At 38.3% G+C, this 15,494-nt stretch overlaps 1 protein-coding gene across 1 annotated transcript; it reads left to right on the forward strand.

The window, feature by feature from the left end:
* The first annotated feature begins 12,247 nt into the window (after positions 1–12,247).
* Positions 12,248–14,262, forward strand: LOC125586283 (DJ-1 protein homolog E-like). The gene is made up of 3 exons (XM_048756206.1): positions 12,248–12,951; positions 13,481–13,846; positions 14,022–14,262. Exons 1-3 carry the CDS (start codon positions 12,301–12,303, stop codon positions 14,199–14,201), a joined length of 1,197 nt encoding a protein of 398 aa, XP_048612163.1. The 5' UTR covers positions 12,248–12,300; the 3' UTR covers positions 14,202–14,262.
* Positions 14,263–15,494: the final 1,232 nt, after the last annotated feature.

A 15,494-nucleotide genomic window follows, 5' to 3' on the forward strand; every position in this document is an offset into this window, starting at 1 on the left:
TATTGATCCAATATATGATTCAATTTGCAATATAAAGTTGTTTTAAAAAAGATTTAACATGCGTTCAAAGAGAGATAACAAAGTACAAATTCTTACAACATGACTATTTAGTATTTTTATGGAGACATCTCGCGACATATATGATCAGGGGGATAAAAGTCTACAAACTTTAAGATTTTCTCTTACATCTAAAACGTTTTACAAACAAAATTATAAACAGTACAAGTTAACTACTACCCTACTAAAACCAGCCAAATTAAGTCTAAACCAGAGCTAATCCCGTATTTCATACACAAACACGAGCTCTCAACCCCCCCCCCCCCCCCCCCCACCTTTTGTTATTATTAAACTATCACAACTAAACAAACAAATCACTCCACATCACTTCCTATAACATTTTTTAAGTATTACAACACATTCTAATTGTCAATAACCCCGCGCTTGCGCGGGGCTCCGCTACTAGTGTTAGTCAAAGCTTGAATATCGACTAAAATATATATATATACAATCTCTTTACCAAATCCTGCCAAATGAGTATATCAAAGGAGTATTCATAGTTTAATTTATTTTACTTTGAATATGTAAACTCCCGCCGACTACATAGACGTCTCCGATTCTATAAATTGCACTCAAACTTGTAAAGACGAGCATATCAAATACTATATAACAACATTGCAAAGATAAAACGAGAAGCAAAATGTCGTCTGAATGTCCTGCTAATGTTTCTTAACTGTATACAATTTGATATTATTTTCTGTTTCCGTCGCCATGTTGATGTTTTTGTTAGAAAATTCAAAAATTCTCATTTACGGAAACGTTACCTGAGAGGCATGGACCGCATGCATGGTCTAACGGCATATTCTTTTAATTTTTTTTTCTTAAATGACATATATTATAAATCAGTCCGAAAAACGGAAATAAGTTTCGGTTACAAGCTCGATTCAAACAAAAGTTTCCTAGTTTAACGAATTACAAACTAGCTTCGGCCATCCACTATACCCGGCACGTTCCGCTAATCTGCATATTCTTTTAATTAGTTCCATGGAAATTTTGTGATGGACTTATTGATCTCTAAGATATCAAATGTAAATTACTAACCAATATATCCACTGTGGTTGCTTTGAGTGCAAGCAGGGAAGACCTCATGGCTGGAGCTTGTGGGAACAAATGGAGACTATGCCGCTTCGGTGATCGAAAGTCAGAACTCGAGAGTCAAAGCACACTACAAGAAAACATAATCTTAACGAGGGCGGTTTTCCTCGTTAGTTCGTCGTAAAAGAGGCTATACGACGAATTAGCGAGGAAGCGCGTTTGCTCGTTACTCATCTGTCGTAACACATATTTTCTTGCTAATTCGTCGTAACTTAGCGAGGAATATATTTCGTCGTAAAGACGAAGTAGATCATTTCTTCGTAAAGACCACGTCAATATTCCACGTAAGGACGTCGCTATATTTCCTCGTAAATACCTCGAAACGAGTTCCTCGTAATCTACACGTAAATACCTTGAAAGTGTTTCCTCGCAAAATACACGTAACGACCACGAAAGGATTTCCTCGTAAAATACTCGTTTATCTTTCCTCGTTATTTCCTCGTAAATGTTTTCTCGTAACGTACTCGTTTACTATTTCTCGTCATTTCCTCGTAAGGATTCCATTTAAATAGGTCGTACATTAGCTACGAATTTTCTTCGTTTTTATTATTTTACAGAATTTAAAAATATAATTAAAAAATAATTAAAATTATTTAATTTATTAATAAAATTAAAATTTAAAATAAAAATAAATCAATATGAAAATATTTTATATATAAATAAGTTTTGAATTTATATAATACAACAACCGGAAAAAAAAAACTAAGGGTCGTTCATCGCCTAGTAGAATTCATCACTTCTCCTCGTAACATCCGCCTCGTTATGTAAGTCGGATGACTCGCCTTGAATGGGATGTTGTTGTCGCATGTTCCTCAACATGGACTCCCATTCCGGATTTGTGGCCGCTATAACGTCCAAGAAGCCCTCAACTCCACCCATACGAGATTTTGTCGCGGCCAACTCGTTACGCAGTTGAGCGGACTCTCTACGCAGCTCAGTGACTTCATCATCCCGTCGCTGACCATAAGACGATGTCGCTCTCGGAACATCGTTGACGGAACCAATCCCCAACGTCCGTCCCCTTTTTTTAGGGACAACCTTAAAAACAAAAAATAAATATTGTAAGTAAAAATTTACAGTTATATTAAATGAATAATAAAAAAATAAAATTTTTGAAAATTTACCTCCTCGTAAATCTTATCCACTTCAAGTGTGGATAAGGTGATGGGTAATCCGTCGGTAGACTGCTGGGTCAGCTGAGTCTGGCGGTCTTCAACCCGAGCAACCACGTCGTTGTAGATTTCCTCGAACTTGCCATCTACAAATACGTCCGCCTTGTTCTTCTGGGTCCTCTCGTAAAGTTCCATAAGAGACGCGTCTCCCGTCTCTTTGGCCTAAAAAACATTTAAGAAAGTTAGAATAAAATATATATATTAAAAAATTTATCTAATAAAGTATTTAATTACCATTTCCAAACGGACACCGGCGTGGGGTTTTTGGCCCGTAGTGTGAAGCATCGGCCCGTTTCCGTGCTCATCGACCGTGTTACGGGAGTTAGAGCAAGTCTGGGCGATTCTAATGGAATCAGGAAGGCGACAATAACGGATGAGGCCATCCCACACATCCGTGGTGAGCTCAGCGGGTTTGCCACGCTCATACCCCTTCACGATCCAGTCACCCTTCCAGTTGGAGACCGTGTCCAACAAGCGAACTTTCGCCTTCGCGTTAAACTTCTTCCTCACCCTCTCAGTGATCCCTAAGGCCCAATTATATTTTTGCTGTTGGAAAAAATAAATTAACAATTAGTTTTTTAGAAAGTATATATATAAATCATGAAAAAATTAAAGTATATATAATTAATTAATAGAAACTTACAGCATAAATTTTGAACCACGTATTTCTGACGTAGTGAGGCGTCTTACTCCAGTTCGGATGTGCCATGGAGAAGTAACCCTTGATCGTGTCGGTTACGTCCGATGCAAGACATCCGTCAACCCCCACCTGGAAAATACAAATTTAAACTATAAATTATTTTTTAATGTTATAAAAGAAATTTAAACGAATTAAAAAAAAATTAATGCAACATACCACAAAGTTCCGTCCGGTCGGTCTGGGTCGATGACTGGTAAACCTTCTCTGCCTGGCAGACGGAGAATGTCCTCTACAGTGTACTGCGAGTAAAGAGCACTCGGAGGCACCATCAAATCTTGATGAATATCGGCGGCCATCGGAGGTGCCATCGGAGGAGGCACAGGAGGAGGCATCGTCGGATGAGCCATCGAGGAAGGCACATGAGGAGCCGATGGTGCACTAGAAGAAGTAGACCCAGAGACTCTCTGATTGTACTGAGTCTCGGGGACAGTCTCCTGACCCGAAGAACATGGAGCTGAAGAAGAGGCCGGGTCTAAACGACTACCCTGCTCACCGAAGATCTCTCTGTAATGGGCAGTAAGTCTTCCTTTTCGAACCTGGGAAAAAAATTAAATTTTTAAAATTAACATCAACAATATATTTCCCAACATTATCTACCTAATCAACACTAAATAACATAAAATCCGCAAACCTATCTAAATTCCCTATACTAACCACCTAATCTATCCTAAACTAACCAAATTAGAGAGGAATCAGAGAAGCTTACCATTGCTACGAAATGGAGAGGAAGTAGAGAGGAAGTAGAGAGGAAAGAAAGAGTGAGCGCTCGGGGGTATATATAAGATTACATATCGTCGCAAATTCCTCGTAAGTTTACGACGAAATAGCGAGCAGTTACAAAGGCCCGTGTTTTTTTTACGAGGAAATTGCGAGGAATCACAAAGGCCCGTGTTTTTGTTTACGAGGTATTAACGACGATTTTGCTTACGTGGAATTAACGAGGCTTGCTTTCCTATAAATATACCCACAACTCTCATTCTCAAGCCACACAAACTCCCAAATCACACCCTATCTCAAATCACATTCCTCAGCAAAATCCTATTCAAATTATAAATATTTGAAAAAAATAGGAAAAGGAGAAGATATTAGAATTCATGTGGGCGAGACTTACGTATTATAATTTCTGGAAGTCTTGCCACATGTTAATCTGGTATTTCTCTCCTTTTCCTTTTTTTTCTAGTTTTTACAATACGAGATATTTACGACGATTTGTGCTTACGTGGAATTAACGAGTATTATGTTTAAATCCTTTTACGTGGTGTTTACGACAATTTCTGCTTACGTGGAATTAACGAGTTTTTATTTAAATCCTTTTACGTGGTGTTTACGACGATTTCATCCTACGTGGTATTTACGACGATTTCATCCTACATGGTCTTTATGATGATTTGTGCTTACGTGGAATTAACGAGTGTTATGTTTAAATCCCTAGAATCCGAAACCCCAAACCCGAAACCCCAAACCCCAACCCGAAACCCGAAACCCCAAACCCCAAACCCAAACCCCAAACACGAAACCCGAAACCCCAAACCCGAAACCCAAAACCCCAAACCTGAAACCCGAAACCCGAAATCCCAAACCCGAAACCCAAAACCCCAAACCCGAAACCCGAAACCCGAAACCCCAACCCCAAACCCGAAACCCGAAACCCCAAACCCGAAACCCGAAACCCCAAACCCGAAACCCAAAACCCGAAACCCCAAACCCTAGACCCGAAACCCCAAACCCCAGATCCAAAACCCCAAACCCCAAACCCAAAACCCGAAACCCCAAATCCGAAACCCCATATTCCTTATTTTCTACTTCATATATTCCAAACCCCATCTTTATTTTTAAGTTTCGTCGTTATTTCCTCGTTGTCTTACGTGATATTTTCGACGATTTCATCCTATGTGGTCTTTACGACGATTTCATCCTACGTGGTTATTAAGACGATATCCGCTTACGTGGAATTAACGAGTCCCGCGTCCTTTATTTTTATATTTCGTCGTTATTTCCTCGTTTACCTACGAGGAATTTACGACGATTTGTACTTACGTGGAATTAACGAGTGTTATGTTTAAATCCGAATCCGAAACCCCAAACCCCAAACCCCATATTCCTTATTTTCTACTTCATATATTCCAAACCCCATCTTTATTTCCATTCCAAACCACAATTCCCACATTTTCTTTTTCATAAAATAAACTCCCATATTACCTTATTCATAAAACAAACCCCACATTATCTTATTCATAAAACAAACTCCCTCATCTTATTCATAAAACAAATACATCAATCGGATACATCGACATTCTCGTCATCACTAGAAACATCATCATTTTCATTAAACTCGTCTTCAACAGCTTCGTCTGTGGCATCATCGGTAAGATCTCCGTACTCGTGATTATGCGGATCAATGAGAAGGATGTCATCAATTTCTTGTTCAGGTTCCTCGACTTCATTTATCTGTTCTTCTTGCAATGGTGGTTCTTCTCCACTGATGATTCGTCCTCGAGGTGTAACTTTGATCACTGCTAACCAATTTATACCTGAATCTCTCATCCGAGGGTATGGAAGGAAGCTAACTTGGTCTGCTTGTGAAGCTAAGATGAAAGGCTCGAATTTGTTGTACCTTCGTCCACCGTTGACATCAACTACACCGAATTTGTTAGACCGAACACCTCTGTTGACGACGGGGTCGAACCATTCACATTTGAAGAGGACGCATTTCAGCTTCAGTATCCCTGGAAATTCGACTTCAATAATCTCCGTCAAGATCCCGTAGAAATCTGTTTCCCCTTTCACACATATTCCATAGTTACTGGTCGCCCGCTGTCTACCATACTCATATGTATGAAAAGTATAGCCTCGTGTGAAATACATCTGTGATGTGGTGACCTTTACAAGTGGAGATTGAATTACTTCGTGTAACCACTTAGGATAATCTGCATCGTCGTCGTCATAATCAACCTGCAAAAATAAAGAGAATGTTAATGAAATACAGATCATGTATGAAAAAAGAGTTTGAGTTAATACCTGATTCCGCAACCACTTAATGAAGTGTTGATCTTTCCTTTTGTCTACGTCACTTGTGGATATACCAGGAAATGTTTCTTCGACTTGAGAAACAAATAGGCTGTAAAATCACATTTTATAGGAATGAATCTCTCGCAATTATACAATTAATTATACTTATATGTGTTTCGAAGTGTCAATATATGTTACCTTTCAAAATAACGCATCAATGGATCTTCGCAATTGAGTAGAATATAGGTGTGTGCACTATGAGCGTCTTGTTCACTCGACCACCAAACCTCTTTAGACTTCCCACCGAGTCGCCCAATCTGGCTAAAGATGTCTGGAACACCAGCAACTGCATATGTTGGCGCAACACCACCATCATCATATCTTCTTGGAGCTCTTCTCCGGGTACGTACTTTTGACGCAAAGTAGTACGATGTGAAGTGAGAAACTTCTTCCGTCAAACTTCCAGCAATTATAGAACCTTCAACTTTGGCGAGGTTCTTTGCTTTTCCCTTCAAATATTTCATGGCTCGCTCATACTGATACATCCATCCGTAATGTACAGGTCCACGAAGCAATGCCTCATATGGGAGGTGGACAGCTAGATGCTCCATGACGTCAAAAAATCCGGGAGGAAATATCTTCTCCAAGTTGCACAATAAGATGGGAATGTTCTCCTGAAGCTGTTCCACAACTTCTTCTTTAAGAGTGCGTGTGCTCAGATCCCTGAAAAATGCTCCAATGCCTTTTATATTCCAAAAAAAATTAAACACATTGTTAGTCATATATTATTTTGTAAATTATTGTGATATAATACACTACGTACCTGCAAGTGCTTCATGTACGTTTGTTGGAAGTAGCTCCGCAAATGCAAAGGGCAGTAGTCGTTGCATAAAGACATGACAATCATGACTCTTCATCCCGGAGAACTTTTGACCCTTTTCAACACATCTAGAGAGATTCGAAACATACCCATCGGGGAACTTCACTTCTGATGCCACCCAGTTGAACAACACCGACTTTTTTCTGAAGATAATCTGAATATCGGAACGGGAACTTGTCCATTGCTTTTAATATGTAACTCGCTTCTTGAGCAAATATCCGGCAAGTCCAACCTCGATTTTATGTTGTCTTTTGTCTTCCCTGGGACATTCAATATTGTATTCATGATGTTCTCAAAGAAATTCTTCTCTATATGCATCACATCGAGGTTGTGGCGCAGAAGAAGATCCTTCCAATATGGCAACTCCCAAAATATACTCTTCTTGTGCCAGTTGTGATGAACACCGTAAGAATCATGCATATTACGAGGGACATGCCAATTACCACCCCAACGAACTGTTTCGTTAGCTCCGTAGTAGTCGATTTGCGCTTCAATTTGTTCTCCAGTTAGATATGGAGGAGGAGTGTCTCTCACAACCCTTTTGTGCCTAAACAAATTCTTGTTTCTTCGGTAAGGATGGCCAATGGGAAGAAATCGACGGTGACAATCAAACCAACTTGTCTTCCTACCATTCTTCAGTTGAAACGCATCTGTCGTTCCATTACAATATGGACAAGCTAATCTCCCATGTGTAGTCCATCCAGACAACATCCCATAGGCAGGAAAATCACTTATGGTCCACAAAAGCATCGCTCGCATCGTAAAATTCGTCTTCGTTGAACAGTCATACGTCCCACCCCTGTTGACCACAAATCCTTCAACTCTTTTATCAGTGGTTGTAGGAAAACATCCAGGGACCTTTTTGGATGGTTCGGACCAGGTATTAATATGGTCAAGAATAGTAACTCCCGTTGCATGCACATCTCCGGTGGCAGGTTGTATGGAGTAAGAAAGACTGGCCACAATGAATATTGTCTCCCTGACATTCCGAACGGACTAAATCCATCTGTGCATAATCCGAGATACACATTCCGGATATTGCTAGCGAAATCCGGATGTACTTTGTTGAAATGTTTCCAGGCTCTTGCATCTGATGGATGAGTCATCTCACCATCCGTCTGAGTATGCTCGGCATGCCATCTCATCTTTCCAGCAGTCTGCTCTGATTGATACAATCTTTTCAATCTGTCTGTAATTGGTAGGTACCACATCCTTTGGTACGGTACCCTATTACGTCCCCGTCCTTGCGGCTTGAATCGTGGCTTCTTGCAGAATCGACATTCTTCTAGCTTCTCATCATCTCCCCAATAGATCATGCAGTTGTCGATGCAAACATCTATCATCTCCGAAGGCAACCCAAGACTATAAACCAGTTTCTGAATCTCATAATAAGAATCAGCAGACACATTGTCTTCCGGCAAATACTCTTTAAACAAGTCCGCCCATTCGTTCATGCAACTTTCAGGTAGATTGTGATCAGTTTTAATATTCATCATTCTAGCAGCTAACGACAATTTAGAGAGACCTTCTCTACAACCACTGTAAAGTGGTTGATTCGCCGCGTTTAACATTTCGTAAAACTTTTTTGCATCTATATTAGGTTCTTCATCTTCATCATGAGCTACGAATGCATCAGCTACCATATCATGAACCCTATCATAATCTACCATCTCCTCCTGATGGTAACTATGTTCATTATGCAAATGATGATCAACCGGTTCTTTTTCCTGAAAATTGCTATTACTACTACTAGCTTCATTCTGATCATAATTAAAACCTTCTCCATGTTGAAACCAGATATAGTAATTTGGCGTGAAACCTCTATTTATTAAATGCTTCCAAACATTTTCACGGTTTGCCAGTTTCGAATTGTTGCATTTCCGACAAGGACAGAACATCTTACCACTTTCTTGGGCGAGCGGTGTTGAATCTGCTTGATGCATAAATGTCTCCAGACCCGCAAGGTATTCTTTCGTCACTCTCCCGTTAGCATCTCTATGCATATACATCCACTTCCGCAACTCGTAAATAGTCCCGGAGCCAGCCATTTTTTTTCTTTCACGTTTTTTGTTGTTGGTGTGTTTAAAATGATGTTCAAACATCCATATTTATAGGAAATTTCGAATCTGGTAGTTGTAATTTTCCTATGAATTTACGACGATAATTAATTAGGTGTCCAAAAAAAACGTGTAACACCTACAAAGTTGGTGGATTCAAAATTTCCTCGCTAAATACACGTAAACTATTTCCTCGTAAATAACACGCAAAGTTTACGTCGTATTTACGAGGAAATAGTTTTTCCTCGTAAAATACTCGTAAAGTTACATCTACTTTACGACGAAACACTTTTGTCGTTACGTTACGAGGAAATAACGATGACTTTAGTTTTCCACGTAAATTCCTCGTAAAATCGACGTAAATTTACGAGGATTGTTTTTCCTCGCTAAATTTCCTCGTTAAGCATGTGTTTTCTTGTAGTGGCAGTCGTAATTTTGGATGGATCTCCGGTGACTGCAGACTTCAGGTGCGACCGGGTCTGGGTCAGGGTTGATAAAGAAGTTGAAGGTATCGTCGTCAAAACCCCTACCGTCGGTTAGACTTGTATACGGACCAAGCTGATACGTACTATTTTTATTTAATATGAATAAAATACTATGTACAATGCTTAGTTGATTGTTGGTTTGGTTATGAATCTATGATGTAAGTTATCCTTTGCGTGAATCATTTCGGCTTTCGTTACCTGAACGGTTACTAATGTCCAAAGTTCCAAATAAATGTTTGTATAAAGGTAATGGTTGCAAGTGAATAATATTCATGTCCTACTTAGCACTTAAGAAAGCTAGGGATCAGCATTGAATTTATATAAGACCATCTTATATTGCTTCATATACTAACTATCATATAAAATAGATATTGATTTGTAGTTTTAAAACAGCTAATGAAGAACGAAATAGTATCTGTGGACTATTTAATAGTTTTAAAAATCCCGTGGATTAACTAAAGCAGAACTTATGAAATACAAATTTTAGAAAAAGGTCGGTATGACTAACAAAAGGTTTCAAGTTTTATTTGTTTTTTTTGTGTGTCAAATGCATGCAACTGCAACCGTTAGCAAATGTAATAAAACCAATCTACCATTTAGAAAGAAAGAAATATAGAAGATACTTTCCCATCCAAATATGATAATAATCACGGATTAGCACTTGTATCCGGTAACGGATTTTTCAAAATCGAAGGTTACTAAGTTAGAGATCAAACACTGAGTATTTTTGGGAGTGGGCATGCCTGCCTGCCCTTCACAGGAGATTCCTGCTAATCCATCACACATTAACTAAACGTCTACGCGCGTGTTCCAAACAAAGTGGTTTACACGTTCCTAATGACAACTGAACTCAGACGTATAAAGGTCAGAGGGATGCGATCCCCTTTCTCTAGGTCGACGAATGCTCTATTTTTTTTTTTTTATCTCAATCAAATTGTGGATATTGATTGACAATCAAAGATATTCAAAGCTTGACAATGTCAAAGGATGTATTAAAATCTTTTGCCAAACAAATAATAAAAGTCATGGATGTATTAATAGCTGGCTAGTTAAATTATTTCTGTTAATTAAAAGGCTAAAGTTTTGACTTTTGATCTGCAAGCTAGCGGAGGGCACTTAAACGACATATACGTATCACATTCTATAAAATGAACTCAGATTCCCAAAGACGACCATACCAGATACATTACGACTTAGATATATAATAAAAATGCCTTGTAAGTTTTTTTCCTTTAATCATATTGTGTTATTTTTTTGAGAAATTCCCTAACATAATTTTTTTTTTTAATTTTTGTCGTAAAAATAACTGTCAATGAAAAAAATGACCGAAATAAATTTTATTAATTTAACCTTATAATTAACTAATCTAGACTTAAGATTTAGAGTTAAGGGGCGAGATTTTGGGGATAGAGTTTCAAATTTTAAGAAAATAAAAAATTAAAATTTTCAAAATAAAAAAATGCTATTTTGGTCATTTTATTTTTTGAGAACTATTTTGTGACAAAAACTTAAAAAAACTATTTGAGAGAATTGCCCTATTTTTTTTTGGTGCAACATCATATTGTGTTATTGGTTACCGCTTTTATTGGTTTGTTCATCCTATTTTTTACCTTCTAATCAAATGCCTCTTTTTGTTATTTTTCTAAACTAATATTTTCTTAGTTACGCTGACTAATCTCTCCTTTTGTTTTTCATGTTCACGTGCTATGTTATGATGTAACAATTAATCTAATTATATCAGTTTATATGTGTTATTGTGGATGGATCTCTAAAATGCCAAACGTAACTAAATGATCGATATAATTAATTAACGTACGTCGTAGCTTTGACTTCATGTAGTGAAGACGTGGCCGGAGCTTGTGGGAACACATGGAGACGATGCGGCTTCAGTGATAAAAAGAGAGAACCCGAGCTTTAATGTTTTCGTGCTTTAGATTGGAAGTATAGTGACTGCAGACTTAAGGGAGAACCGGGTCAGAGTTTGGGTACTCATATATGGACCACAATTACTCTATAGCGTAATGCCAATAAAACAAACTTATCAAAAAAAAAAAATGTCAATTAAACAAACCAATACAATGCATGGTTGTTGCCTTGTTGGTAACTCCAGCGTTCGTTTCCGCCAGAACGGTTACTAATGTCCAAACTTATATATTAATGTATGTTTCTGACTAAAGTATTTGTTTGCAGTTGAATAAAATTAACATTTTAGTATTAGAGACAAAGTCTTATATCAAAGTTAGAAATGATCTTAATTAGTATATAAATGTTATATGTTATGAGCCACTTTAGTTAATGTTAATTGATTTTAGTTGGAGATTCATTAACTTAAAACTGTATAAATTAAAAGTCCAACCCATAATCAATTTAACCAAAAACTGATCTATTAACATTTGCAAAAGTATTCCAAAATTAATAGTCGAGACTCATCATCTTGAATGGAGGTGATTGAGATAAAATTGTAGTATGTAAGTGATGTTATGAGTTAATCAACTTATTTTCTATTGGTTTTTAATTGAAAAACATCTAATTTAATATATAATATATTACTGTACTTAGAGATATATTGGGGTATTAGTATCCCTAATATCCACTGTAAAGTACCTACCATTAAAATGTAATTATAGTTAAATTATAACACTGAGATCTTTGTAATATGAACTTGAACATTTGGACTTTGAAACAGCTGAAAAAAGTTGGTGAAACTGAGTTGGTGGGTATGCAAAATTCCCACATGTCATTTACAAATACAATATGTATAAGAAACAAAAACAATAAATATTATTTGTCTATATAAACCAAATAATCCTCAAGAGTGATTTGTTCGGTACAGACAACTTCAACGATGGGATCGTTGGTTCAGAAATCGGCTTTACTGCTATGCGGAGACTACATGGAAGCGTACGAGACCCTGGTTCCTCTCTACATCCTCCAATCGTTCGGCGTCAGCGTCCACTGCGTTTCCCCCAACCGCAACTCCGGCGATCGCTGCGTTATGGCTGCCCACGATTTCACGGGCCTGGAGCTATACACGGAGCTAGTCGTTGACCAGTTGACTTTAACCGCCAGCTTCGATGACGTCACTCCCGATAACTACGACGCCATCATCATCCCCGGGGGACGGTTCACGGAGATTCTCAGCGCCGACGAGAGGTGCGTCGACCTCGTTGCTCGGTTCGCCGAGCTCAAGAAGCTGATCTTCACCAGCTGCCATAGCCAGGTCATGCTGATGGCCGCCGGAGCTCTCGCCGGAGGTGTGAAGTGCACGGCGTTCGAGAGCATGAAGCCTCTGATCGAATTCTCCGGCGGCGAGTGGTGGCAGCAGCCTGGGATACAGAACATGTTCGAGATCACGGACTGCGTCAAGGACGGGAATGTCGTGAGTATGGTTGGATGGCCGACGCTTGGTCACGGGGTTAGGGTTTTGCTGGAGTCTCTTGGGGGGCAAGTCTCGAGCTTGAAGGAGAATCAAGCTTCTGTGCTTTTCCTCATTGGGGTAAGTTCGAGTTTTACTGTATGTTCTTGTTCTATAGTATGTTTGAATTAGGCATCGGTTTTGGTTTATTCTGTTAAATCGGTTAGGACAATTCAATCTTCGGTTAGTTCAGTTTATCCACAATCTCACCGAATTAGACCAAAACAAATTTTGGTTATATTTGGTTTATTTTCCTTGGTTAGTTTTGATCAGTTTTTTTTTGTTATTTTGGTTTGGAATTTTGTTAATTTTATTTTTTCAATTAAATTTTGGTTTAAACATGCATGTTTAAAACTGGTTAATATTCGGTTTATTTTCCTTGGTTAGTTTGGAATCTTTTTGTTATTTTGCTCCGAAGTTGGTTAACTTTTTTTGTTACAGAACCAAACTAATCGATTATCAAACCAAAAAAACGGATTTTTCAAAAGTTTGCCAAATTGAAAACTGAACTCATAACGGTTCTTAACCGAAACCAAAATTTTTGTTCGGCTGATTCTGGTATATAATCCTAGGGCTGCTTTGAATAGTTGGTGTTGTGTTGGATTTGAAGGACTATGTAGAGGACTATGGGATCAATGTACCATTTAGAGCACTACAAGCTTTAGGATGTAAAGTGGATGCAGTGACACCGAACAAGAAGAAGGGAGAGATGTGTGCAACATTAGTTTATGACCTTGAGGAGGCAAGGCAGCTTCCTGCAGAAAAGCGAGGGCACAACTTCCTTGTGACTGCGTGTTGGGACGATGTATGCGTTGATGACTATGACTGTGTAGTGGTTCCAGGAGGGAGATCACCTGAGCTACTAGTGATGAATCCAAAGGCTGTTGCTTTGGTCAAGAAGTTTGATGAGAAAGATAAGGTCTTTGCAGCTATTGGACAGGGTAAATTGCTGCTTGCAGCCACCGGTGTACTTAAGGTAAGTCACTACTTCTTCACCATCTAGTGAATTGTAATTTATTTGCATCGACTATGCAAAATGTGATTTAGTTTTTGGTAGATGGAGGAAACAATATGATCATGAATGTGTATATAAAGTCATGTATCTAGTATCATTTCTTGGTCATGTGACATTTCTTTTAATGAAACTCTAGGGGAAGCGATGCGCTAGTGGAAAGGGGATGAAGGTCATGGTAAAGGTGGCTGGAGGTGAAGCTGTTGTGTCAAAGGGATGTGTGACTGACGGAAAGCTTGTGACGGCTGCATCAGCCTCAGATCTGCCAGCGTTTTTGTCTGGTTTATCAACTGCTCTTGGTGTCTCTGTCATGTTCTAAGATTATTCAAGAAGGGAACATAAAAGATAGTTTGGATAATAAAACATAACTTACAAGCTAAGCCCGTTTGGTTCCGCACACATGGTCACAGCTGTAATTGCTAGTAAGAATCTTCATATTAATCCACTTATAGCAATGCACTAGTATTCTCGAATAACTATAGAGGAAAAAAAGCAACAGAAGTAACAAAAGAGCTTAAGCTTTCAAGGTAAAACATATCATATATCTATATAGGGAAGTTTATTCAAACATGATTAGGACAATTGACTAGAACCATACAAATTTTTTTTTTATTATTGGTATTTTTTAAATACCAAGCGTACTTTTTTTTTACGTTATTAGAAAAAACGTATTTACAAGAATGTCATTACTTTTCGCTGCCACGTAAGCAAAAACCCGGCGCCACGTAAGAATTTGGTTCCGTGTTTTCATTAAGTCAGCCGTAAATAACTACATACTTCGTTACGGCTGATTTATTGCTACGTGTCGGCTGAATTAATAAACGCGGCTGACTTCAGAGGAAAATGTTGATTTAAGAACATAAGTCAGCCGCCCGGTACGGCTGATTTACAGAAATGTGGCTGATTTATGGGATAACGACTGACTTACAGACGTAAGTTACGGCTGACTTATACATCGGCGGTTTGATTGCTGGAATATTCGGCTGAGTTATAGTTAAGACACAGCTGAGTTATGTTTCCACGGCTGAGTTAATGAATTACGACTGGCTGAGTTGTTTAATTTACGGCTGGCTAATGGGATGTTGTTACGGCTGAATTTATATTTAATCATCCGTAATAGGATGGATTAACAGTAAACTCTGCTTGTTTACAACTGACTTATTAGCGAAAGATTAATTACTAGAATAGCATTCGTTTGACGGCTGATTTATGGTTTTTCATCCTAATTACGGCTGGTTTCGGATCAAAAGATTAATTACTGAAATAGTATCCACGGTTCGGCTGACTTACATTGTACATGAGAACTGATTTACGTAGGCTAAGTTATATATTCGTTTGTCGGCTGATTAAGTGATTTTCCATGTCATCCGCCATGTCATCAACTCGGATTTGCCATGTCACTCCTAACGAACTACTTTACAACTAGGTTTGTGTGTGTTCCTCTTTTTCTTCATCTTCTTTATCTATCTATCTCTTTATCTTCTTCATCTTATTCTTCATCTTTCTCAGAGATCTAATGGATCCAGTAATTATTGTTTTCTGGTAACTGGATTAAGAAAAACAGATATCTATTCAACGCCGACAGTAGATGGTGTAGAGTTCTTCATTTATA

This window comes from Brassica napus, chromosome C4, assembly GCF_020379485.1.
Source record: "Brassica napus cultivar Da-Ae chromosome C4, Da-Ae, whole genome shotgun sequence".
Classification (NCBI taxonomy): Eukaryota; Viridiplantae; Streptophyta; class Magnoliopsida; order Brassicales; family Brassicaceae; genus Brassica; species Brassica napus.

What these genes read in the sequence shown, in the direction of transcription:
- LOC125586283 (XM_048756206.1), top strand. Translation starts at nt 12,301, where the DNA reads ATGGGATCGTTGGTTCAGAAATCGGCTTTACTGCTATGCGGAGACTAC. An exon ending in CTGTGCTTTTCCTCATTGGG is followed by an intron (nt 12,952 to 13,480) that starts GTAAGTTCGAGT and finishes TTGGATTTGAAG; the next exon opens with GACTATGTAGAGGACTATGG. An exon ending in CAGCCACCGGTGTACTTAAG is followed by an intron (nt 13,847 to 14,021) that starts GTAAGTCACTAC and finishes ATGAAACTCTAG; the next exon opens with GGGAAGCGATGCGCTAGTGG.